This window comes from Esox lucius, chromosome 16, assembly GCF_011004845.1.
Source record: "Esox lucius isolate fEsoLuc1 chromosome 16, fEsoLuc1.pri, whole genome shotgun sequence".
Taxonomy (NCBI): domain Eukaryota; kingdom Metazoa; phylum Chordata; class Actinopteri; order Esociformes; family Esocidae; genus Esox; species Esox lucius.
The window spans coordinates 23,616,309-23,644,283 of NC_047584.1; the positions used below are offsets into that span (position 1 = coordinate 23,616,309).

General features: G+C 40.8%; 1 protein-coding gene across 4 annotated transcripts; it reads left to right on the forward strand.

Annotated features, from left to right (window-relative positions):
* The first annotated feature begins 2,335 nt into the window (after nucleotides 1–2,335).
* On the forward strand, nucleotides 2,336–25,168 carry LOC105016359 (dehydrogenase/reductase SDR family member on chromosome X). Of its 4 annotated transcripts, XM_020055094.3 has the most exons (8): nucleotides 2,336–2,376; nucleotides 3,974–4,144; nucleotides 15,673–15,780; nucleotides 16,217–16,285; nucleotides 19,262–19,363; nucleotides 19,476–19,683; nucleotides 19,843–20,050; nucleotides 22,556–25,168. In XM_020055094.3, the coding sequence occupies exons 3-8, from the start codon at nucleotides 15,750–15,752 to the stop codon at nucleotides 22,745–22,747; spliced, it is 810 nt and encodes a 269-aa protein (XP_019910653.1). In that variant the 5' UTR covers nucleotides 2,336–2,376; nucleotides 3,974–4,144; nucleotides 15,673–15,749; the 3' UTR covers nucleotides 22,748–25,168. The 4 variants fall into 4 exon arrangements, with proteins under 4 accessions (XP_019910653.1, XP_010878436.1, XP_012993455.1 ...); XM_010880134.4 differs by lacking the exon at nucleotides 3,974–4,144 and having other exon boundaries at nucleotides 2,354–2,376; XM_013138001.4 differs by lacking the exon at nucleotides 2,336–2,376 and having other exon boundaries at nucleotides 3,453–4,144.
* Nucleotides 25,169–27,975: the final 2,807 nt, after the last annotated feature.

Consider the following 27,975-nt stretch of genomic DNA (forward strand, 5'->3'; position numbering starts at 1 on the left):
CCTCTTTCAAATTTTTTTTTTAAACACCCACCCCCTCTAAATAAATATTATGGCCTCATGAAAAAATGTAATAGTTGTAGTTTTAAGTACTTTGTTTTGTGGCCCATGTTGCTCAATGGTAATGAAACTTGTGCATTTAGCGCATGTTTTATTTAAAGGGGCAATATGATGGGTGATGCGTTTCCCTAAGCTCTATGACGTGATACAATGAATACAAAAGGCAAGAGTTTCCTCAGTTTTCCATTCATAATGGCGATAAGGAGCTAATGAAGGAACCTACTATTTTTGAAGGACACTTTTGAAGGACACAAAAAAGAATGAGGGCTAAAACAATTCATTTTCTGTCAATCCTATTTTCTAAATCACAACTGACATCATGTGTTAAGAAAAAGTATTTGATGATTTGCTTTCTGGCATTAAATATAAGTATTTTTTCATGTTTTGTTCATGTAAATTTTTTTCTGATATTAACTTAAAACATTTTTTATCTCAGTAACTCAAATAACGTTTCAAAATAATGGTTCCACAATAAAAGAAGAAACAAGAATATGGCATTTCCAAAATTCCTAACCCCCCCCCCCCCAAAAAATAGATTATGATAATTTCCTTTTGTCACTAGAGTGAAATTCTTCATGTGGCACACACTATTGGTCAACATGAGGTAATCAAATATTTCTAAAGTGTGCAAACCTTGCACTCCTAAGACCTACAGAGGGGGAACAAGTATTTGATGAACTGCCGATTTTGCAGGTTTTCCCACTTACAAAGCATGTAGAAGTCCGTAATTTTTATCATAGATACTTTTTAACTGTGAGTGATAGAATCATTTTTTTTTTTAAATACATCCAGAAAATCACATGATTTTTAAGTAATTAATTTGCATTTTATTGCATGACAGAAGTATTTGATACATCAGAAAAGCAGAACTTAATATTTGGTACAGAATCCTTTGTTTGCAATTACAGAGATCATACGTTTCCTGTAGTTCTTGACCAGGTTTGCACACACTGCAGCAGAGATTTTGCCCACTCCTCCATACAGACCTTCTTCAGATCCTTCAAGTTTCAGGGCTATCGCTGGGCAATACAGACAATCAGCTCCCTCCAAAGATTTTCTGTTGGGATCAGGTCTGGAGACTGGCTAGGCCACTCCAGGACCTTGAGATGCTTCTTACGGAGTCACTCCTTAGTTGCCCTGGCTGTGTATTTCGGATCGTTGTCATGCTGGAAGACCTAGCCACAACCGAGGGAGATTGACAGTCATCTTGAACATCTTCCATTTTCTAATAATTGCGCCAACAGTTGTTGCCTTCTCACCAAGCTGCTTGCCTGTTGTCCGGTAGCCCATCCCAGCCTTGTGCAGGTCTACAATTTTATCCCTGATGTCCTTACACAACTCTCTGGTCTGGTCCATTGTGGAGAGGTTGGAGTCTGTTTGATTGAATGTGTGCACAGGTGTCTTTAATACAGGTAACGAGTTCAAACAGATGCAGTTAATACAGGTAATGAGTGGAGAATAGGAGGGCTTCTTAAAAAAAAAAAAACAGGTCTGTGAGAGCCGGAATGTGATCAAATAATTATGTCATGCAATAAAATGCAAATTAATTATTAAAAAATTATACAATGTGATTTTCTGTATTTTTGTTTTAGATTTTGTCTCTCACAGTTGAAGTGTATCTATGATAAAAATTACAGACCTCTACATGCTTTATAAGTAGGAAAACCTCGGCCGTGTATCAAATACTGTAGGTGGCAGAAGAATTCTGATCCGCCCCCATAACCAACCCCCCTCCCCACACTCATGTAGGCTATTGTCCTTTTTTAATGTAATTTTTTTAATATTTGCTTACATTTAGCACATTTTGATAAAAGACAACTTGTTCTACAGATATTCACACTATTCTGAAAACTGAGGTGGTGTAAGCTTACAGCAAACACAGACCTTAGTCTATTTGAATGGATCTAAATATTTCCTAAGTAGTTGAGTCTTTATGTTTATTATTACACAATTTCAGTCTGTGCTACTAGTTGTATTTACAGGACCCTTTAATAATGTTGAATACACACGATGCCCTGAATACACGTGGGCGTTGACAACACGTGGAAGATGGAAGCAAGGCGTGTCATATAAACTTTGAGGTGTCATGCTTTGGGGCAGGACTAGAAGGACACAAGCGCAGATGAGTCCAAAATGGCAAACGGGTGGTTTGATAACGTTCAAAATACAAAAACAAAAGGCAGGAACAAGCAAGAGTACCAAACACACTAACGACAATGACCAACAAGAATCACTGGGACAGGAGGAACTTAAATAGGGACACAACGAGGGAGCAAATAAGGCACAGGTGAAACCAATAAGGACAAGGACAGGTTGCTGGTAAGAACACAAACAAAAATCAATCATAACGGCGCTACATTCAAAACCAAAGCCAAACCAAACAGAACAGAACCTTACAAGAGGGGACTGTAGATAACTTTTTATCCCAGTTGATGAGTAATTGAACATTTGATTTAACGTGGTATATAGTACTACTTATAGTATTGATAAAGGTAATCTCTATGGTATCAGCGTACTTGTAAAGCAGGCCATTTATAATAACAATACCTCTGGTCAGCTATAGTGAGAACGTCGCAAAATTGGAGACTCGGTTTTGTAGACCACATGCCATTGTCGCCACCTAGAGACTGTTCAGGGTACTGTAATTAATTAATATAGCCTACAAAACGGGTGCGCGTTCTTCATTTGCTCAACGCTCTTATGATAAATGTATCCGTCACAAGACGGATCATTGTGTTTTATTGACAGGAATGTACTAATTATTCTATATGTAACAAATATGAGACCATTACTGCGGTCCAATGAAGTCATAATGATCAAGACAACAAATAATATATATATGTATGTGTGTATATGTGCATATATGTGTGTGTGTATATATATATATACAGAGAGAGAGAGAGTGAGAGAGAGAGAAAACAGTATATAGCACTATTCCTACAGTGCCGAAGGTACTGTCGGATTTCGTCCCAAATAAATGCACCATCTAGACTAAATATTCAAATTGATCAATTCAGTGGTGGTCAAAATTCAACTCTCCAGGTCTTCCGGGTTAAATCAAAATCAGTAAGTGCAAAGCTGCACTACAGGACCAGGACTGCCCCTGGTTTACGGCTTAATAATCTTAAAATTAACTAATCGTTTTACTGCCTAGTATGAAAACGCCTGCTGACTGGCTGCTCTGTTATAATACTTGCTACAAAGCCATATATTATGTTACTACTAACACAGACACTGTGAAAAACATCTAAACATTAGGCTACATTATTATTATTAGCAATATTATTATCACTATTACAAATGGTGACCCTTGGGCTCCTTTAAAGGAGTTGACCACGCGCCTCCTTACTGCAGAGGAGAGGAATTTTAATCAACCGGTTTCCCTCGCGACCGGTTCGTGGAGCGCAGCAAGCAGCAACAGTGCGCAACTTGGAGATCCCCCTATTCATCTCCGTTTTACATGCTTTTTGTGGATTTTCCTACAAATATACTTTCTTGATCGCAATGTTGAATTTAGCAGTATTATTGACTATGGATTGCATAGATTGAGGTCCTGGTTTGTTTCATAGTCCAGAGACAGCGGATCCATAGACTTTACTGTGAAGAAGACCGGTGTTATGGATTTATTCTCTCCTGAATTGATTATGTTCCATTTTGAGGGAAGCCCCGAGCTGTTTGAGTGTGTGAGTGCGTGTATTTCCTAAGTGAGTGTGTGAGTGAACGTCAACCTCAATAGTTGATGCCAACAGAGAGCAGAGAAGTGTGTTATTGAGACGCGGTCCATCAGTGGGTTGGTTAGCGCAGAGACACACAATATACAAACGCACACACACGCAAATCTGAACGCACATACAACAGAGTGCTGTCCCACAGTGTCTGCAGATGAGTTCTGTCATGCAGTCGTTCATCTCTCCAGTGACCAAGGCTATTCTGGTAGCTCTGTTCATCTTCGCCATCCTGCTCATCCTCTATGTGATCCTCTGGTACATCTGCCGAGACGTGGACTGCGACCACGGCATCTGATCTGATTAACACTGGGAACAGCGCTGAATTACGAAGGATAGAACCGTCTGACAGGGTCATCCTGGTAAGTCAGCTTCTCTTCTGCTCATCATACGCGCTCCAGTGTGTGTGTGTGTGTGTGTGTGTGTGTTTGTGTCTCTAGTGTAAGAAGTGTTTTTCTCAAACAAGATTCTGATTGAAAAAAACTGTCCCACATCCCTGATGAAATAGCGTTCATAACAATTTTTCTGGAGGTTGAGCACTTATTTTTGGGAAAGACCTGACAATAAGGTCAGCAATTGTTGTTTTTTTTGAGTGGGGGGCAATCACTATACAAAATGTAGAAGTTTATCGTGGGTTTTTACGTAAGTCTTATTTGCAAACCCCTATACAACACTAACAGTGATGTTGCGGCTTTGTTCACAGAGCCTAAGCTTCCACAATGTCACCACCAGGAGGGATGTTCTTTTATTTTCTCCACTCTGAGAGGTAGCCTATATCGTTACCCGCGCACGAGGACAGGCAATGACACTGCGCGGGAACCGGTGCTGTCCCAGTGGGCACATTTGGATGTGAGACCAGCTGCAAATGTTGGCAAATGCTGATCATCGTCGCGGTGTGTGGATGTGTGCGTGGGTGTGTCTAACTGTAAGTTGCGCTGGACAGAAGCGTCTGGTTAAACGACTAAAATGTAAAATGTGAAAATGATGTGCGGATGAGATCCATGGTTCAAGTTCAGTTCATCTTATCTCATAAGGGTATAATCAAACCGAATTAGTCTTCCCTTAAGCCAGTTTCAGTTTTTCTTTTGTCTTTCGAGAATAATTTGATGTTTATCGCTGTTGCCAAAACGCGTTTCTTTGTGACCTCTGTTGCTCAATTCGAAAAACTGATTTCTATTGATTTATTATATCATGCAGTTGCACCCTGTACACTTTTGTACTAAGAATAGCAATGAACGCACAATGCCTGACATGCCAGTATCCATACCAAGTCCATGTTGCTGCCTTGTTTTTACTTCAACTGACATTTGGCAGTCTGAGCCTAAATATGTCTGTTCAATACAGAATGCACCTTTTGTCAAATCGAATAATTGACAATGTGTGTGTGTGTGTGTGTGTGTGTGTGTGTTATTGTGTAAGCGAGCGTGAGTGTCTCCGCAATACCACTGCGGTTGATTTAATGTTAATCACGACAATTCCGTTGGTTCTCTATCCCTTCAAACTGAAGTCCACTTAGGAAAAACTCTGGATTACCAACAAGGCAATGTTTGATGGTGCAATGCATCTATTGTTAATTCAAATAGCCTGAAATGACTCACACACCATTGGAATTTATTTCCCTATACTTAATTAATAGGTCTACGTAAAGGAAAAACAGATCTATATATCAACAGTCCAATGTGTTTTGGCCTGTTTTACATTTAGACGTTGACTGTCAGAATACCCGCAGCTTCTCTCCTGCCTGGAGGAAACAACGGTACCAGCATTCACATACCAGCGTGAGGGAATCAAGGACACACCAAGGACACACCATAAAGCCACCTTCTGTGCGTGTGTGGGTGTTTGTGCATGTGTGTTTAGACTAACAGTTGACCGTGAAATGTTGGCGGGCTAGACTCCAAGAGAAGCGTTTTCTAAACATCTAACATTAGCCCAGTCAGATTTATAGAATTAGCAGTGAGGAGTTGAATAAGACTAAGAATCTAGATCTAGATTATTTTATGTGGAAGCTCTCCTGCTGACTTGATTAAATATATTTCACTTACAGAATCTTAAGTAATATATATATTATTATTAATGAAAATAAATCTGTTCCCTATTATTTTTTTTCTCCCGGTATATGAAACACATTTGAGTCATGCTGTCTCCAAAACCCCAATAGTGTTTTGGAGACCCAGAAATAAGCCCAGTAATAAACCTCTACACAAGTGGTCAGATCAGGCATCAACGCCACTTAGCCTTATACATTTTTTTTGGCCCAAGAAAGCAAGTGAAACACTTGCTCTGTGTAGCGCATGATGTTCACCATTGTGAACAGATGAGAAGGAACAAAGATTGGAAGCAGAACAAAGAGCTCTAATCAATCAATCAATGAATCACATTTTTTCAGTTGTCAAAAAGTGACTCTCCTCTCTCTACAAGTTATAGCAAATCTATATGGGCCAAATGTTCTCACCCCCTTCTGATATTCAAAATGTTAACACCTGGAAAATCATGATTTGTCCATAGGACCAAACTAATGCTGCTTGTTACCTTACATTATCCTGTTGTATTATGACAGATCTACAGCACCATTTATGTCCACACAAGACTACACACACAAAGATGGGCCGCTTCACTGAACATGGACCTAAAAACACACCATCTTAAACACACACACACACACACACACACACAATCACATTCCCACACACATACCAAGAGAGAAAAGCAAGACACAGAGTGTAGACTAACAGGACATGTGTCCCTGACCTGAAGTGACTCCTGTCACACACGTTTCCAACAACTCCCTTCAGAACTATGCTCCTCTCGTAATGTTGTAAAATGCTCCCAAACATCCTCTCCTCTGCTCCGCCCTCTCTTCTCCTCCCCCTCTCTCCCTGCCCAGCAACCCTTTCCCACCTCCCTCAGGACAGTTTTCCACAGGAGGCTACTTCTAAGACCTGAGAAAGAAGCTGCCTAGTGACACGTCCTTTTAACCAACAACCCACCAATAGAAGCACATTATTTTGTCATAGCCGAAAGGTGTGACAAATTGTGTAATTTAAATTTTGCATTTTTGGGTTTATCTGAAGACATAATAATAAGTTATCAATACCACCCAAAGGTGGTAGGAGAACTGTCTACATGATTTGGACTGGATATAAAGACCATAAGGAGAGATATAGAGTGGGGAGAACCAGTATTTGATACACTGCCGATTTGGCAGGTTTTCCCTCTTACAAAGCATGTTGAAGTCTGTAATTTCTATCATAGGTACTCTTCAACTGTGAGTGACGGAATCTAAAACAAAAATCCAGATAATCACATTGTATGATTTTTAAGTAATTAATTTGCATTTGATTGCATGACAGAAGTATTTGATAGATCAGAAAATCAGAACTTAATATTTGGTACAGAAACCTTTGTTTGCAATTACAGAGATCATATGTTTCCTGTAGTTCTTGACCAGGTTTGCACACACTGCAGCAGGGATTTTGGCCCACTCCTCCATACAGACCTTCTCCAGATCCTTCAGGTTTCGGGGCTGTCACTGGGCAATACAGACAATCAGCTCCCTCCAAAGATTTTCTATTGGGTTCAGGTCTGGAGACTGGCTAGGCCACTCCAGGACCTTGAGATGCTTCTTACGGAGCCACTGCTTAGTTGCCCTGGCTGTGTGTTTCGGGTCGTTGTCATGCTGGAAGACCCAGCCACGACCCATCTTCAATGCTCTTACTGAGGGAAGGAGGTTGTTGCCCAAGATCTCGCGATACATGGCCCCATCCATCCTCCCCTCAATACGGTGTAGTTGTCCTGTCCCCTTTGCAGAAAAGCATCCCCAAAGAATGATGTTTCCACCTCCTTGCTTCATGGTTGGGATGGTGTTCTTCGGGTTGTACTCATCCTTTTGTCTCATCAGACCAAATGACCTTTTCCCATTCCTCCTCTGGATCATCCAGATGCAGGATTTTAATCCATGACGGCGTAGTGTGTTATGTGATGGCAATTCCATCGATCAGAACTCTTAAAGGAGGAAGTACAGAGACAAAATTAGGACCAAGTATACATCAGTTCAAGAATTTCCACAACAGTTACTAATGGTTTTCTTTGAGACTGTGGTCCCAGCTCTCTTCAGGTCATTGACCAGGTCCTGCCGTGTAGTTCTGGGCTGATCCCTCACCTTCCTTATGATCATTGATGCCCCACGAGGTGAGATCTTGCATGGAGCCCCAGACCGAGGGAGATTGACAGTCATCTTGAACATCTTCCATTTTCTAATAATTGCGCCAACAGTTGTTGCCTTCTCACCAAGCTGCTTGCCTATTGTCCTGTAGCCCATCCCAGCCTTGTGTAGGTCTACAATTTTATCCCTGATGTCCTTACACAGCTCTCTGGTCTTGGCCATTGTGGAGAGGTTGGCCATTGAGTGTGTGGACAGGTGTCTTTTATACAGGTAACGAGTTCAAACAGGTGCTGTTAATACAGGTAATGAGTGGAGAACAGGAGGGCTTCTTAAAGAAAAACTAACAGGTCTGTGAGAGCCGGAATTCTTACTGGTTGGTAGGTGATCAAATACTTATGTCATGCAATAAAATGCAAATTAATTATTTAAAAATCATACAATAAAAATTACAAACCTCTACATGCTTTGTAAGTAGGAAAACCTGATTCGGCAGTGTATACAATTCTTGTTCTCCCCACTGTATATCCCCACTTACTTGATTAAGGTTATACTTTTCTATACAATGTGTAACAATTTATTTTTCATTATACTGTGTGATGGTGTACAAAACCATAAATGTTGTTATTTCTGTGCATATAGAAAAAAAAATTCTACATTAATTACAAATATAAAACAGAAAATAATTCAAATGATTCACCTCAGCTGTGGTGCAATCAGTTGTTTTTAGAAGTCAAGTAGTTAGTTCAATAGATTCCACAATGAAGGTGTTTCACAGGACGTTGTCTGATAAAATATTGTAGCCTGCAGGACCTTTTGGGGTCACTTAGAAATTTCCTTGTTTTCAAACCAAATGTCTCAATGTCAACAGTGAAGAGGCGACTCTAGACCGAGTTGCAAAGAAAAGTACATATCTCAGACTGGCCAATAAAAAGAAAAAATTTAAATGGGCAAAAATCTGACATTCGTGAGACTCAGACCAGATGAAAAGATGCTGGAGGAGTGCTTGATGCCATCTATCAAGCATGGTGGAGGCAATGTGATGGTCTGGGGGTGCTTTGGTGGTGGTAGAGTGGGAGACTTGTACAGGGCAGAAAGGAATTTTGAAGAAGGAAGGCTTTCATTCCATTTTGCAACGCCATAACTAACACAACTCCAAACTATGCAAGAACTATTTAGGGAAGAAGCAGTCAGCTGGTATTCTGTCTATAATGGAGTGGCCAGCACAGTCACCAGAACCCAACTCTATGGAGCTGTTGTGGGATGAGGTTGACCCTGTATGGTATGTTCGAAGTGCCCATGAAACCAATCCAACTTGTGGGAGGTGTTTGAAGCAGCATGGGGTGAAATCGCTTCAGATTTCCTCAAGAAAATGACAACTAGAATGCCAAAGGTCTGCAAGGCTGCAATTGCTGCAAATGCAGGATTCTTTGATGAAAGCAAAGTTTGATGGACACAATTTTTATTTCAATTAAAAATCATAATTTCTAACCTTGTCAATTACTATATTTCCCATTCAAATTCATTTCATGTATGTTTTCAAGGAAAACAAGAAGATTTCTAAGTGACCCCAAACCTTTGAACAGTCGTGTACAGTATACGTATTTGAATTCAGCTTTAGCACACACTTTCCTGAGTAATAATCGGGAGACACAAGGAGACTGTAGTGGACATTTTAAGTGTATTATTTCACTGAAAATAGACAATTCAGTTTCTGACAGGAACGGGAGAGCACAGTCGATGACTAACTGATGACTGTAAATGGCCTTCTGTTTAAATATGTGTGTTTGACTACATTGTGCCAGATCAATGAGTGTGTGTGTATTGTGTGCAAGCGTGTGCATTGTGAGGGAAATCCACCATGTACAACCCTTAAGCTACAAAGGAAAAAAATCTCTTGGCACAATAATCTACAACAGTATGTAACACGTGTGTGTTAGGCATGTAAGGTATGTGAAAGGGATGTGCATGTGTCAGTTGTGTGTATAGTGAGGGATTTTTTTTTGGGATCCCCTGCTGATTTTGTACATTTGCCCACTGACAAAAAAATGATCAGTTTATAATTTTAATGGTAGGTTTATTTGAACAGTGAGAGACAGAATAACAACAAAAACATCCAGAAAAACGCATGTCAAAAACTTTATAAATTGATTAGCATTTTAATGAGTGAAATAAGTATTTGATCCCTCTGCAAAATATGACTTAGTACTTGGTGGCAAAACCCTTGTTGGCAATCACAGAAGACGTTTCTTGTAGTTGGCCACCAGGTTTGCACAAATCTCATGAGGGATTTTGTCCCACTCGTTTTAGCAGATCTTCTCCAAGTCCTTTTCAAGAAAGACGTTTGGCAACTCAAACCTTCAGCTCCCTCCACAGATTTTCTATGGGATTAAGGTCTGGAGACTGGCTAGGCAACTCCAGGACCTTAATGTGCTTCTTCTTAAGCCACTCCTTTGTTGCCTTGGCCGTGTGTTTTGGGTCAATGCTCTGGCTGAGGGATGGAGGTTCTCACGCACGATTTGACTGTACATGGCCCCATCATTTCGTCCCTTTGATGCTGTGAAGTTGTCCTGTCCCCTTAGCAGAAAAACATCCACAAAGCATAATGTTTCCACCTCCATGTCTGACGGTGGGGAAGGTGTTCTTGGGGTCATAGCCAGCATCCCTCCTCCTCCAAACACAGCAAGTTGAGTTGATGCCAAAGAGCTTGATTTTGGTCTAATCTGACCACAACACTTTCACCCAGTTCTCCTCTGAATAATTCAGATGCTCATTGGCAAACTTCAAACGGGCCTGTACATGTGCTTTCTTGGGCAGGGAGACCTTGCTGATCCACACTGTTCTCATGATCATTGCAACTCCACGAGGTGAGATCTTGCACGGAGCCCCAGACCGAGGGAGATTGACAGTTCTTTTGTGTTTCTTCCATTTGCGAATAATCGCACCAACTGTTGTCACCTTCTAACAAAGCTGCTTAGGTCTAGTAGACCATTCCAGCCTTGTGTTGGTCTACAATCTTGTTCCTGACATCCTTGGACAGCTCTTTGGTCATGTGCATGGTGGAGAGTTTGGAATCTGATTGATTGATTGCTTCTGTGGACAGGTGTCTTTTATACAGGTAACAAGATGAGATTGGGAGCACTCCCTTTAAGTGTGCTCCTAATCTCAGCTTGTTACCTGTATTAAACACACCTGGGAGACAGAAATCTTTCTGATTGATTGGGGATCAAAAACGTATTTCACTCATATTTTCACTCATGTGAAGTTGAATGTAGTTTTGTTTGAATATTGTATATAGGATTTAGCAAATTTATGAACTGAGTGTAGATGTAAATTTTATTTTGCAATGTTTTTGTGAGCTGTGTGATCTTAGCTCATGGGACTACGAATGGAAATTAGCCCTTGGCTATAATCCGGCATTTTTACATGCATGTACTCCATGTTTTGTTCATTAACATGCACTGTCCCAATCAAATCAAAATAAAATCAAATAAAAGTAGAAAAAAAAAAAGAAAAAAGAAAATCAATTTATACAATTTTTGACGTGTGTTTTTCTGGATTTTCTTTGTTGTTATTCTGTCTCTCACTGTTCAAATAAACCTACCATTAAAATTATAGACTGATCATTTCTTTTTCAGTGGGCAAACATACAAAATCAGCAGGGGATCAAATATGTTTTTCCCTCACTGTACGTCTGTTGCATGTTTGCTGATGAGGAAGAGATCTTTTTCTTTTAGTTGCCAATTAAATCTAATGTTTGTTCCAAAAATGTCATTATGACTAAATGAAATGAGCAAGAGATTATAGCAGTCTTCCCTTTCGGGTTAGGCCTTTCAAGATTTATCTTCAGGAATTCTTAGTACTGGGGCGTGGCTACATCCAGAATTGGTCTTGTTGCACATGATAAGGTCACTGTCCACTTTCATGGGGTGCGGAACTTGGGTTTTCAGTTCCATCGCACTCCTCTCCAGTGATGCCAAATTGCTCCAGTGGTGATGAATTAAGCAAATGATATAGTTTTGTGCTCCACCCACTCAGCCACCCATACACCAACAACCACATACCACTGAGCAAAGGATGTTACATTAAAAAGACGTCTTTCAAATTATTTTGCTCAGTGGGATACGCACGCAATATCTGTGTCATCTAATTCAATACTCCCGACGTTTCATTCATTATCAAACGCTCAGTGATGGAGAGTTCCGTACTGTGTGAGTCCCATCCTATGTGACTCACAACGATGATTTTTCCCCCAATATAAATTGGCACCCCACGTTGTCCTCTTTGTCGGTGCAATGACCACAAGGTCAATGTAATGTGACATATCATCCTCCCCTCTCTCCTTCCGACCCCCTCCCTCCCTTCTTTTCTTTCCATCTCTCATCTGTCTGTATTGTGTATGAAGAAGACAGACCGACAAGATGATAATAATTGCCATTGGTAATTGGTGTGTGAGAGCAGTCCTCCTCCTGTTTGGAATTACTAATGGAAAAGCAGTAGATCACAGAGAACTGTCAAGAAAAAGAGACACGTAAACCAGAGGTATCACACACACACACCTTCTCATTAGAGTGCGGTGGGTTACTGAGCAAGACTCGCTGCACTGCGCGGCTGTTGCTGTGGTCTCTATATCCTCTCGGTTTTCCCACTCTCTGCCCCTAGGGCTTATTAGACTGCACCTCTTCAGCCCTTACTTTAACCCATGCTAAAACTGTCTCAGGGCTAGCCCAGCCTTTATACACTGGGACAAAATGTTAACCCAGGGAAAAACAGGCAGCCCTTCAGCCCTAGCTATCAAGCATTTTAAATGTTTTATCATAAGGACATTAGTAAGAGGTTTTTGGAAATAGTGGCAGGATGGGAATGAAATCCAACACTACCTCAGTTTGACATACTGTACATAAACTAAAGGTTTTAACCAGTAGACCAAAACACAGGGCCATATTGGCTGGGGAAAAAGTTTGCACTACTAACCCTTGTCTGAAGCATGGACCAACTTAGCCCTGAGCTAAGGTCAGGGTTATTCCACTTTTAAACCTCACTTAGCCCTGGGCTTTGAGGCTCCCTTAGTCATGGGACGATCCTTGCCCTGGGCTCAGCTAAATGTATTCTCTTTGCTGGTTAACAAACAAACATACAGAGACACATACACACCCTTGTGTCCTGTCATGTTCCATGTCTGCTATACTTATCTTCATGTTATGCAATTGTAGCACACACACACATGCGCACACAAAGTTGTGATCAAAGTTGAATTATCTTTTTTGGACACACTGCACAATCACAATCAAGAAGTGTACGTATTTGTGTTGATTTGTGTGAATCTGTGAGATTGTTCTGTTTTGATGTGTGTGTGTATGTTTTTGTGTGCACAAAGCTGTTACAGTACTGTCCAATCATCCTAAATAATCCCACAGTCATGCGTGAGATGCGATTTCCATACACAATACAAAGGATGGGCTTCCTGACAAACCCTCAACTTACAAACACACACAGACACACAGACACACACACTGGCACTCAATAGAGCAAGTGGAGCAGCTACAGACCCACTTGAAAATAAGGGTTTTATACAGGGATTTTACCTCCACCTTTTACACGAGAGAATGATCATAGTCCAATGGGAAAGTATACCATTTGTTGTATTAAATAAATCAACGTTTTGATACTGGACCAAATCAGTATTTAACCATACAGTAGGTATCGACAACTATCTGTGGAATTTTACCATATTTTCAGTGAGCAACATACGGTGCTTACTTGGTATCCAGTAATGGGGTAGGCAATCTGTTAGTGCTTCAAGACAAAAACATTGGAGCTAGCTAAATAAAGGCAAAGATATTTATACACGTCACCTCGTCATAAATATATTTACACACCTATGAAAACGCCGAGGTGGTAACTACACAGACCTTATTTGAAGATTTAAAATCCCATGTAAGACAAAGCATAATGACGAAAGGAACGGCTTCTCTAGGGATTTAATGCGGTATCCACTTATCGAAAGTGTTTTAGGCGCAATTTCTTAATAGCATACGCACATTAACACAGGACAATGTGCTTTTCCATTCCAACTGACTTGTAGCTAACTAACCCTATGAGGCTGCTGTGTTAAGGTGGAGCTCAGGCTTGGACGCCTCACAGGCAGATGGCGAATTCTCACCAAGAGTTCGGACGCCAACAGTTGCAGCCGCTTGCGTTATGTTACACAACTTGTGCGAAAAGAAGGGATATATAAACATAGGCCATGGTACGCGTGGGCCTCATCATCGGACATATAGAAAGCCACCTAAATCTGAAGTTGATGCACTTGTCAGACAAGTTGCGCGCACAACATCATCCCGCATGCTCCAACAACTGTTAGTGCATAATAATAGATAATCCCAATAAAATAAAATAAAATATGTATTTTTAATTAATATAGATGTCTCACGCCAAGTGTTATTCATAGTTTGATACAAAAGCCCAAATAGCCTAGACTCGATGGAAACCAGACTTGGTGACTACGTAATATAATTTCAGTCGATATTGGCTTAGTGAGGGAATGACACTAAGGCATTTGGTTTCGTTATCGGGGCCACTCGCAGGACCGTAGTGGTGTGCGAAAATCGGTTAACTTGCTATCTTGATACAGAGACCGGGAAACTCCGGGCGATGGGTTTTTGGGGAATAAGTTGTATTTTACCTGCTCTTAAGCTGTATTGGCTCGGTTTAAAAGTTCTACTTAATCAACTGTTCTGCCGACCCTTCACCTTGCCAGGTTAGTGCGAATAGTAATAGGCTAGCTAGGCTAAGTATCAGCATCGCCACGGAAATAAACTGCTGGCCTAAGTGATGACAACGTTGCTGTTAATGCTTACTGTATCATAGAATAGCTTTGTCAAAGATTGAGTCCGTGTTGTTTTTACCCGTTTTAACAAAAAGCAAAAGCCTTTGCTGCTCGCGTATCGCTATCGCCTTTAACAAGCATTCAAGAGAGTTACAACTGCGCACTACTTGCGCATGCACTAATGATCAGCGGGGTAGGAGCTCAGCCTAAACACTAAAATATATTTAAAGCATAGAACTTGTGTTTTAGACCAGGAGTGAAAGATATTGTAATGCTAATTAATGGTCACCTGTGAGTTGAAGCCTGTGACATACTCAATCATCTTGTAAACGTCTGCCCAACTAATATTTGAGTAATTAATGGTTCACTCATTGTGATGAAATGGTAGCAACTCAAAACACACTTCTATAAAAACGAACACATACACACACCAGAGCTAAAAGTGGAGTGGTGGTGATGGTAGGATGTCAATCATGTTAGAAAGGATATACAACATGACATAACCACTACCTGACATAACCACTACCTGCTGACCATAATTCACCTCTGTTCTTGGCATGACAATAACTAAACCATAATCGGACTATCCAGTTGTAAAATAATAAATTACATTCAGCTACATAATAATAATAAACATTCTACCCAGAACAGAATGGGCCTAAATAAAGTGCACTCTAGGTCAGGGTGTTCAGTCCCTATTTGTTCTCTTTTTAGTTTTTTTTCTGTTCAAGTTCTTAATAAATAACAACCTGCATGGTGTCCTTTGTCTATGCAAGGGCATGATTGGAGGGGAAGAGTGAAGGAAGCAATGGCACTGCCTCTGAGGCTATAGGAAATAAAGTAACATGTTTATTAGGCCTTCTCCATTCCATTTTGACTTATTCATTTCCTTTCTCCAGAGCTGCCCAGACAACATGGCAGAGTTGCTATAGTAACGGGAGGCACCAGGGGAATCGGCTATGAGACCGCACGACACATGGCCAGGCTGGGGGCACATGTTATCATAGGTAGGCTGACAGTAAAACACCTTACTGCACTCTGAAGGCTTATCAGTGTGAATACTTGTCAGGTTTAATTTCTGAGTGGCGTTTGTCCTGGTTTGTTATATTTTCCAACAGCACCATGTAATTATGATACTGTGTTATTTTCATGTTTTAATTAGGTTATTTGTTGAATGTCCGCAGCCAGTAATATTTAATAGGCAGATAATTTCCTCAGGGCAAAGTTTTAATAATCTTTTCAAAAAGGCAGCTTTTTTCCTGAAGTTTGTGTGTGCGTGTGTGTGTGTGTGTTTAGTGGTGGGGGGCGGGTCTGTCAGTCTGTCTCTCCTTTTCTGACTGATAACTGGTTGTGTTTACTTGGATGATTAAATACACCAGTTTCCCCTCCTCTTTTGCCCTCATCTCTTCCCCTCCTCTCCTCTTTTTTTTTCTCTCTTTCTAGCTGGACAGAATGAGGTGGAGGGTGTGTCTGCTGTAAAGAGGATTTACGAGGAGAACAGAGAGGCCACGGGTAACATACAGACACACAACACGAACGGGATGTTTCTGAATGGCTGGAGAGGGTACATTTAGTTCTGTATAGTTCCTAAGTAATCGGCAAAATCAACCCTACCTGTGCTCCTCTGTTCAACTACATCACGTCTGTTAATGGAAGAAAGGGGTCAACCACTGTCTAAGTTCCTACCTTGACTGTACTGTTACAGTAGCTGACCAGGGACTGGGAAGCCCCATAGGCAATGCAATTTCGCCCACATTGCACAGGGAAAGGGGAGATCTCATCAGCAGGGATTCCCAGGCCTTATGCTTTAGCATCTCCCTCAGGCAGCTAAGGCTGCTGTGAAGCTAAATGAGGTCATCTGGTGAGCGAGTGTGCCCTCGCGTGCATTGACCCATGAAACCTTGTGGATGGAAGGACATTGTGGGGTAAGAAAGAAGGGGTTGGCTTATGCCTTGGAAGGAGGCTTGCCGCATTCTCAACACAAGTTGGGAGTTGTCTCAAAGGGACGGGGGGTGTGGATACTATTAAATATGAAGACATTTGGAAGGGCGAAAAAGGGGTGGATGAAAGTGGAAAGGGAGTTATTGAAGTAGATTTCTGGACTGGGACTTTGGCTGGATTGACTTTCTTCATGAAGACTTTAACAGGCGTTGAAAGGTGTTAGTAAGTGGGGGTTTAGGGAGGGGAGGGTGACAGCTGGTTGGAAGGGGACGAGGAGGGCCCTGTAGCAGGGTCCTCTTAATGACAGTGTGCAGACGTGGCAGTTGAGGTGGGGTTAGGGAGAAGTGTGCGTTTGTGTGTCTGAATGACAATGTAATGAAAGTCATTAGTATGTGAGGCAGGTACTTCTCACCAAATGTCCTCTGGTTCCTATGTGTGTGTGTGTGTGTGTGTCTGTGAGCAAGCAGAGATGAAATACTTGAAAGGATTTAAGACAGATCAGTTCATTAACCAGTGATTCACTGAAAATAAAAATGTAAATGACTAATGTATTACAAGTAAACATCTTTATCCCCCTTAAGTGTTGATGCTCATAGACACAACTGTATAATACATGTATTACTGCAGTAGCTAGATTATATATGATAGCCTGTAGCGCATTAATATTGTAATTTAGTTGATAGATAATAGCGTAGTAACAGTACAGTCTAGTTGATTGATAGATAGTAGCGTAGTAACAGTACAGTCTAGTTGATTGATAGATAGTAGCGTAGTAACAGTACAGTCTAGTTGATGGATAGTAGCGTAGTAACAGTACAGTCTAGTTGATAGATAGTAGCGTAGTAACAGTACAGTCTAGTTGATAGATAGTAGCGTAGTAACAGTACAGTCTAGTTCAGTGGTTCCCAACCAGGGGTACTAGGACCCCTGGGGGTACTTGGCCTTTCCACAGGGGGTACTTGAAAACACTCATGACACCATAGACTTACTTACTTCAGGGGTACTGAAAGCAGTGCAAAAACATTTTGGGGGTACAGTAACTGAAAAAGGTTGGGAGACACTGATAGACAGCAGAGTAGTAACAGTACAGTCTAGTTGATGGATAGTAGCATAGTAACAGTACAGTCTAGTTGATAGAAAGTAGCGTAGTAACAGTACTGTCTAGTTAATGGATAGTAGAGTAGTAACAGTACAGTCTAGTTGATGTATAGTAGCGTAGTAACAATACAGTCTAGTTGATAGATAGTAGCGTAGTAACAGTACAGTCTAGTTGATAGACAGTAGTGTAGTAACAGTACAGACTAGTTGATAGACAGTAGCTAACGCAAAGAAATCAGACAAGGCACATATTGTCCTTGTTTAAAATATAGCACTGGACAGAGGGATGGTGGGCAGGCTGTTAGGGTCAAAGCTAATATTAACACACAAGGTTAGAGAGCGAATTTGTTATTAGATACACTATCAAAATCTGACTTGAAATGAAACACAAAAATGCACAGCCAGAGGACTTTAAGGCTCTCTTCATACTGAATGTTATGGACTCACTCTAGGTTAACTAAGGCTTGGGTGAAACAAGGGTAAGCTAGCCCTCGGATACTTTTCACCCAGGATAGGTTTAGCCCTAGGTTAAATTCATGTATAACCACACATGTTTTACTATCCTTGTGGGGACAAAATATAATAATAGTATAATTTCCACAATTCTTTCCCTCGTTGTACATATTTATTCTATTTTTCCCTAACGAGTACTGGCCAGAAATTCTGGGGAAATTCGGTTGTGTTGCTGGCATCTAATTCAAAATGGGCATGTATTTTTCCAAAAACAAAAAAATTTCTCAACATTTGATATGTTGTGTTTGTACTATTTTCAATTAAATATATGGAGAAATGATTTGCACATCATTGCATTCTGTTTTTATTTGCATTTTATGCCGCATCCCCAGTTTTTTGGAAACAGGGTTTTATGTGTATAGATAGACCTGGCCCACACAAACACACACAAAATGCTTTTCTTACCCATAACCCTTACCCTAAAGCTAAACTAGTAACCCATACTCTGAACCCAAACCTGATGTAGACAAAACTCTTTCCTTAAGCGGACTGGCCAAATGTCAAATTATCCTTGTTTTATTGTCCTTGTGGCAATTTTTGGTCCCCTTCAGGTTATTAAAACGTGAACACACACACCACAGCTATATTGGGCTGGTGCTGCAGTATGCTTGCTGTGTGTGAGTCATTAGGAGGGGTATTAGAATGATGTGTATGTGAAGCAGAGCAGCAGTGTGTGTTTCCGTTAGAGCTGAGCTCAGTGTGAGTTCAATCCATTCATGGTGCTTTGATGTTCCACTATGGACACAGCTACCAGAAATAATCCTTTTACAAGAGGGCTGATGATGTTGCTGTATCTGTATACTTTGTGTGTGTGCGCATGAGTTGTTGTTTGTGTGTGTTGTCAGATGGACAGTCTACCCGTGTGTATGTATGTATGTATGACAAGGCTGTAGCGTATTTAAGTAACTGGTATGTGTGTGTGTTTTGTGACCTCAGTGGAGTTTGAACAGTTGGATCTTGCGTCTTTGCAGTCAGTCAGACAATTCGTCCAAAGCTTCAAGAGGCGGGGCTTACCACTGGACATCCTAGTTAACAATGGTGAGTGACACTTTGCCAACCAAACAGCCTACCATTTGAACACTTTGATATCACTGAAATGTACCACAGTGTCTAACCGTGTGTGTGTGTGTGTTTGTGCACACACATAAAGCCGGTGTCATGTTGGTCCGTGAGAGTTGTACAAAAGACGGCTTTGAGCATCACTTCGGGGTCAACTACCTAGGTCACTTCCTTTTGACACTGTTGCTGCTGGACACACTAAAGCATTCTGGGAAACGCAGTTCCTGCTCACGTGTTGTGAACCTCTCCTCATCCGCTCACCGCGCTGGAGAGATTCGGTTAGACGACCTACAAAACAGGTAGAAACACACACTACTATACACTGTTCTCCACACACACTCGTTCTTCACTTCAACACCCTCTTCTCCAGACATATAAACACACACATGGAAACACCACCACATCGACCTCTCCTCATTTCCCAGGCACATTCCTCTACCCTCTCTTTCTCTTTTTAGACATTGTTATTCGCCACATGCTGCATATTGCCAGAGCAAGCTGGCACTGCTGTTATTTTCGTACCACCTGCAAGAGAGGCTGGATAGAGGAGGGTTCCCAGTGAACTCATATGCAGTGGACCCTTGGATGGTGGACACATCACTCTACCGCCACCTCACCCTTCCGGCACGCCTTGCGCAGATAGCCATTGCGCGGCTGCTATTTAGGGTAAACACACACACAGCTACACACACATCATTTAGAATCCACATTACCTTGAGTGTCACAAACACTATTGCCACAGTTTCCCCGAAGAAATCTGAAGTTAATTACAGTTGAATCTGTCTTGTGGTATTTCAGTGCCAAACTGACTTCAGTCTAAATTTAGGCAAAGAGAGAAAGATGGATAGAAAAAAAAAGAGAAATGAAGCAGAAAAACTTGTCAAGCTTAAAGAGAATGTAAATGCACTGATTCCACATCCTCATTAAGAAAAAAAAAAGTCTCCTGCGAGACACCATATGCAAAAAGATGATGAGGATTATGAAGATAAATAAATATTGATGTTTTTAGCAGAGGATGTCTTAGTCAAGCACATTTATGTATAAATGTGTTTAGCGCAAAATTTCTCAAGGAAAAAAACAATCTGTGACTTAATGTCTTATGTTGACTAAGTGCGAGCTGCTGGGCAGGTCTCTCATTGACTGACAGATATCTCTGCAGGTGCCTGTGTTAGTGGGCAAATGGACCAAACACCCCTCATTTAATCTCACAAAGTTCAGTGATCATATTCACACTTTGTGGTCAATTTTGACACTATGATATGTATTGCTGATTCATATTGATGCAGTGTAGGCCGTTTGTAGGTCTTTGAATGTAGTTATCCTTTAAGAAAGGGACAATAAACATTAAATTAAAACTTTTGTTATAGAGCACATTTCTTACAGCAAATATTTCAAAGTGCTTATAAAATTAAAGAATTAAAGTTGTAAAGGATAAATAAAAATCTATTAATAAAATGATGGACAAGAGATAGGAGATACATAAACATAAACAGTGCCAGTCAAAAGTTTGGACACACTTACCCATTCAGCTGCATGTGATCAACAATTTTAAAACAGTCTCCATTTGCTAAATATGCTGTGTTTTTTCAGTGGGGTTATTTTAGAATGTGTTGCATGTCTTTAAAAGTCTTGGCCTGAGGCTCAGTTAATGTCTGGGGGACAGGATGAAAGGAGACAGCTGTGTGTGTGTGCATGTGTGTGTGTATGAGAGTTTAATCACTGCAGGCAGTTGCCTTAGTAAATGACCTTTAGAATCCTCTGCCATTCAACTCCAAATGGGACATTAATCACAGTGTTATCACAAGGAATACACACCCACATTTTAAATACTTTGATGAGCCCGCAGATTGAATTCTCATTGAATACAAATTCATTGAATACAAATACAAATCTAAAGATCTATTTATTTAAGAACACCTGAAGGCTTGAGCACATCCTCCACACTGTTGGGCAGGACTAAACCACTGACACAGAGCGATACCTTGCTAGCTGATGTGTCCTTGACTTTTAGGTGATCTGAAGGCCTTGTGAACATGGCCAGCTTGTGAACATGGCCAGCTTGTGAACATGGCCAGCTTGTGAACATGGCCAGCTTGTGAACATGGCCAGCTTGTGAACATGGCCAAGACTCCAAAATATCAGTATTCCAAGTGGATAACCAAGGCTGTTCGGGCATTCCATTGTTTTCTGGTCTTAACAAAGATTGCAAAATCTTAGTGTGTGTCAGGTGTATAATTTGTGTGGTCGGAGGGTACCTAAAATCCCCACTCGTAAAACAAGGAACTTGTGACATTGTGTAGACCTCACACCGGTCCCTACAAAGAAAAAAGTATTTTTCCAGTTTAGGGGTTAGGTTTAATTGAAAAGTTACAATTGTGGTATCGGTACTGTTTATGTTTTTTTAGTTAGGTTTAGAGGTAGGTAGATGTTTGGGGTGAGATAGGTTAGGGTAAGTGTTGTGGAAATTACTAAATGGGAAAGGCACAGAGACTGTAGATTATTTTCACAAGTAAAGCTTTATTCAAGGTTTGCAAACCTGGAGCAGTTAACAACACTCAACAGAGTCAGGTCAAAAGCTCTCCGTTAAAGGTTGTGCTCAGGCCTATATACATTCAGTACAGCCCACTGTGTCGCCCTCCTTTGCATGGTTAGTCTACATGTCTTTGGCTTAGAAAGATAACAAGATGTTTACAGCCCTTGAGAAGTTTAACATAAACTATAGCTATCTGTTGTAGTGAGCTGAGTCGAAACACATAATGGCCTTACTAAATGACTGGATTATACTTAGAATAAACAATATGATATTAATGTACTATAGAATAAGAAAATGTATACCACATTTAGAGGAACTAGGTTAGTATTAAGGTTAGTGCAGGGGTAGTAAACTGTGAACAGTTGTGTTATATTTTGTAAATCACTGAAGTGATCATTATCAGTCTCTGATGGTCAACTTAATTCAGCGTGCCCAGGTTTCCAAGTTTGTTAAAGCAAAATCCAGCTCATTGCCTCTGTCCAGGAACAGGGTTATGACCCCTGGGTTATGAGCTAGTTTTGGGTAGATGCTAGGTTCAGGGGTTCAAGTTACGAGTTTGGGATGAGTTAAGTTAGGTTAGTGTGGGTGGGTGTGTGTGTGTTCGTGAGACAGTCTGAGCGTCTGTGTTATGTCCTCAGAGACCATCCCAGGGAGCATCCACGGTGCTCTACACTGCTCTGTCTCCATCTCTGGAGGGGGACGGAGGGGGCTACTGGAGCAACGGACACTTGGAGATGACATCACCAAACACCTTTGACCCCCAGCTCCAGCTCCGCCTCTGGAATGTTAGCTGCAGACTAGTGGGCCTTCAGGAGCATCATCAACCATGACCCCTGAGCTCACCTGAGCGCCCCAACTCCATGACCCAGTACCCCAACAGGGAAGATTGGATGGCTGATGCCCAACACTTCATCTGTCAGTCCAGTGTTATCAGTCTCTCCGCTGTCAGATTGATTGAATAAACACCCTCTGTGTGGTCACCAACCAACAGGTTTTTTTGGGAAAGCTGAAAACAAAAACATTGTGACACTTTGTCTTTTCTCATCCATTAACTCAGCTGGTTAAACAGTTCAGGGGAGAACCTTTGCATAAATTGTTCTTTCACCGGTATATTGGAAATTTTGTTTGGGGTGTTTTTTTAATGCCTACTCAGTTAGGCTGGTGGATTAGGACCATGACTGTGATCCGTCAGAGTTAAGGCCTGTTGCATGTTGTTCAGGCCAATGGGCTGATGGGAATGAAGAAACCTCCTTTTGGCACCGTATAATGGTGTTCTTAGTGCTCCTATGAATGTCTGAAATACTGCTATGAGAGTTCATAGTCTTCTTTTGAGTTGTTATGCCCACCTTAATGACTGTTGGTACATTCATCTTTCAAAACAGAAAGAACCTTCCTTTCATTAAGAAACTGTACTTGACAATAACACATGCCTGTGTGTGTGTGTGTACGTGTGTTTGTGTGTTTGTGTGTGTGTTGTCAGAAGCAACCTAAACTATGTATATCCAACTTATCTGAGTGTGGAGTCCAGGAATGGACAAGCAATGGAACATTGCTGCCAGTTCTTATGAAAGGAAAATATGTTTGGTAGAGTTCTCTGAGATTAGCATAAAACGTTCTGCCGGCTACATCCACGGGGAGCAAAAGTAATGCAAGAATGTCTTTAGTTTTTTTTAACCTGCTGGGCTGTGGGACAAACTCATGCACACACTAACTCTACAGTTTAGTGGTTTTTCTCAGTCTCTGGTACAGTTAGTGGAGAGAGACAGTTTGTCAATACACACTTATCACCTCTTAAAATGTCCTGTTGCCACAAGTATTTCGGATGGTGAAAATATATGAAAAGGCCACCACACACTACAGTGATTCAGTTTTAGAAGAGACTGTTCAATGACTATGGAATATGGAAATGTTTCTGTGCAGCGGGTGCTATGAGCTTGGCGTGTTTTTCTAAGTCATTTTTTTCATCTGTGGTGTTTCTTCTTCCTCCCTTGTGTGGCCATTCCTCCAGTGCATTGTGGGAGGTAGATTTCCCAGGGGAAATGCAATAAAATTAAGACAAAGACAAACATACACCCACATATTATCAACTGTGCATCCAATCACAAGCTAATGTAAACAATCAACGTGCAGTCTCACAGTCCATCCTTACCCACTGTAATCAAAACCTTCTGGTTCACAGGCTTATCAAACTTCGACACTCCCACAGAGACAAGTCAGAACATTTTTTTTGTGCAGAACTGTACTTACTGTATGTTTATCCTGCCATTTTCCAACTCAGCACCATGCTCATGTTTTCCAGAGACCAGGCTTCTGACTGTTACTGTTTGGGTTGGCTACACATACCTCAATAGGCTAACACTGTGCTGGTAAAACACCTGAGACGGCATGGTTATGAAATGGTTCTGCAGGGAACACACTAAGCTCAATGTAATCAAACCCACTTTGCAGCATCTAGCCTACACAGTAGCTTTACCTCCCATGGTCCAATCAGGTGCTTTTGGTTTCTGGAAATATACCCTCACTCCCTTCATCGAGCCTTCCTTCCCAGGTGCGCGTGCAGTGGAGTTCCCACATGTCACAATATAAATTGTGTGTTGGCAGTAGTTTGTAAACAAAGACATGATGCAAACATTGCTATGATGGGTTTGATTGAATACCAGCCTGCCAAACATAGAGGGTTCCTGGAGATGGAACTGGTTGAAAAGTGATCTCTTGCTGTGCCTGAACCACCTCTGTTGTGTAATATGACTGTACATTTCCAGACAGAGTTGATCTTTAGTAAAACTGTGAACTGTTTTGTCTTGTTATGGTCACGTTTCTGTACAAACCTTTGATAAACTGAGATGGTTGTCTGTCTGAGCAATATGAAGACATCTAGAGCCTATACCTCAGGAGGAGAGATGTGTTCACTATGAAGTCATATGGAGACTACTCGTTTCATTCCATTTGTATCGCTGAAGCTTTACGGATTGCACAGTCAAAATGTGAAGGTCATTTCCAAGCGAGTCCACATTTTCAGCGTTTTACGGGAATGCCCATTCCACTAATTCGGGAACCGTGCCTTTAAATTGAATTCACGCCGTAACGCTGAATCTCCTCCACCCCGACTGACTAGAGTCTCGTGGTTGATGTTTGTGTGGTTTTAAGTGTGTGTCAATATGAAGTGAGTTTATGTGGTTGTGATTCTGTCCTACTCCTCCCCTTTCATCCAAAACCTCAATAAACATATCGTTGTGCCACTCTGCTATCAAGCCAGCTCTTTACTGCTGTGTGTGTGTGTTTGGATGTTTGTCCTAATGTCTGATGTGTCACAATGGAAAAACATACATAGCTTAAGAGAGAATAGGAATACTAGATCCATTAGAGAATGTTTCGGGGTTCTAAAAATGTCCACACTGACATGTTCTGGTCAAAAGGTCCTCGAGGAACAAAAACAACTTGTTGTTCGTTGGCATCTGCGATGTTAGCAGGATGAACTACTCGATAAACCATTGCTAAATATATTGATTTTTTTTATCATTTTGCATCATGATTAGGTGTCCCCTATATCAAAAAAAATTATGTACGATATCAGGAATTGTATGTATTCTAGAACTCATTCTAGCCAATTGGCAAAAGTATTCAACAATACCATGGTATCAGATCCAATTAACCTAGTAGGTCGCAGGTTTTATTCAGATAATTTGTTGCTATTGTTTCTGATCAGGCTACACTACTCTCTTTCTGGAGCCCAAAACTCTGAGTTTGCTCAAGTTCTGTTTTGACAGCACCGATGAAGTGCCCTAGAAGCACTAAACAGCAGAATCTTCACTGACTTCGCTGCTTATTGAGAGCTTTTAGTTGAATTCATTTCCACACAGTTAATCTCCTGAGTTGCTCTCATATCAGTGTATTGCAGCAAAAGCAGCCATTACCCTACATTTACATTAGTAATTCAGGCACACACAGTCATTACCTTATCCGCTGTAATTAACAGCAATTCCCCTTCTGCTGTTAGAGACAAAACAAAACTCATTCAGGATCAAAAGAGCTGCTCATTCTCAATGGGACTCCTTCTGGTTCTCAATGATACTTAGCAGAGAAGGAACAAGCTATACGTTGTTGAGGGCATCAGTGACGTGAGCAATATCAGACTTTGCTATTCCACCAGAGCAATGGGAGACAGATATTAAAAGATTCACGCGTACACACGTGAGATGGCTTTAAAGAAAAAGACCCAAAAGCAGTCTGCAACTGATGAACAGTTTTTAAACGTCACTTCATTGAGGGATAATGAAATCTACCTACTTAGCATCTGTCAGAGTCCACTAAAGAACATGTTCAATGGAGAAAACCAGAAACACTGCAAAGATGATCAAAACCCACTTGGATCTGAAGTTTGCAGATGGGAAACTATCAGTATAGATCAGCCAACTCAGGAGCCCTGTCTTCAACATACAGTAAGTATGGGGTCACTTAGGCAGGGAACAAAAAAAGCAGCCATGTCAAAAGAAGGATTATGGCAAATCCTGCAAAATGCTTGGAAGAATTAACCTAAGGAAATACATGACATTCTGCCTAAGTGATTTCTTCAGTTAGGCATTCAAAGGGAGGCCACAAAAAATATTAAGTATTTTTGGCCACACTACAATGTACGAATATGTCTTAGTGTAAATTTCAACACTATATGGTGTCATTTTAAAAACAATTCTCCAAATTATCAGATGACCTATGACTTCTGCACAGTATGTACAGTATAGACTAAAGTATACACTAGTACAACTTGTACATGTATTTTAAAAAACCTAACTGAAATGCCATTAAACCCTTTTCACATATTTTCACCCAATAATGTAATTCCCTAAAATAAGCTGCTTTTACGGCCAAATCTTTATATAAAATTCTATGAATAGATATTCCAAGCAAATGTTCAATCAGTGACTTTAAAAGGGAAATCACTTACACAGGACAAATAAACATCTTACCCAGCTGTGCATTTCAGCATTGATGAATGTATGTTTAGACCTCATTGCTAATGTCTAATGGACCTTTTTTAAAACCCTGATGTCTTTTTGTAATGTAACATGGCAACTTGTCCTCTTTGATATGTATTTATGTAGATTATACACTGCATATTGTCATTTAAGAAATTAGACCTATACATATGATTTCTAAATACATGTGAAACAATTAAAATATTTATTAAAATAATGCATTTCAAATACTTTCAATTAATGATGTATTTGAAGTTCAAATAGTACAGTGCATTCACATTTTTGATTACCTTTAAATAAAGGTTGATGCCTGCTTTTTATTTTATACACACATGCCCTAAGAGTTATCGCAAAAGAAGGTACAAGGCTTGACAGCCTCAAAGGCACATCATTTCCTTCTGCCCACTCATTGCTGCTTTGTCATATTTCCATCCTCTTTTCCTACCACTCCACCTTAAATACCTCCAGCCTCTCTCCCAAACATTCCTCCTTACTTACCATCCTCTACATCCTTCCCAAAGCTTTCTTTCCATCCTCTCTTTCACCAGCACTGTGATCCTGTGGGCTTTAGCTCATCTTTAAGACCTGCTGAAATGACTCCTGAGTTCTTAAACTCTGTCAATGACACATCCACAGAAACGCTTATGCGCACACGCACACACACCTGCCTCTATAAGAGTCATATTATGGCAGGTGAAAAGTTTAATAAGCTATTTAAACAACCTAACGTCCATGCAGGTCAGATGATTGACATGTGCTTTTTTCTACAATCACATCATTGGCAGCCATACTTGCCCGTGCCATAACACTTCCTTCACAGAAGAGTTTATTTGTATTTTTTGTTTAACATTTATTTAACCAGGTAGGCCGACTGAGACAGATTCTCATTTGCAATGGCGACCTGGCCAAGACAAAGTGCAAACGTGCAGGACAACATACAGTTACACACAGAGTAAACAGAGCACAAAAATACAAAATGAAGTAGAGTCTGGAAGAGGTGCCATAACACTTCCTCAACCATGCTTCACAGAAGAGGTGGTATGCTTTGGATCATAAGCAGTTGCTCACCTTCTCATTACTCCTCC

Coding starts and splice junctions, on each gene's coding strand:
- LOC105016359 (XM_010880133.4), top strand. CDS start 14,599: ATGGGTTTTTGGGGAATAAGTTGTATTTTACCTGCTCTTAAGCTGTAT. Junction 15,781..16,216: donor GGGGGCACATGTTATCATAG/GTAGGCTGACAG, acceptor CTCTCTTTCTAG/CTGGACAGAATGAGGTGGAG. Junction 16,286..19,261: donor GGAGAACAGAGAGGCCACGG/GTAACATACAGA, acceptor TTGTGACCTCAG/TGGAGTTTGAACAGTTGGAT.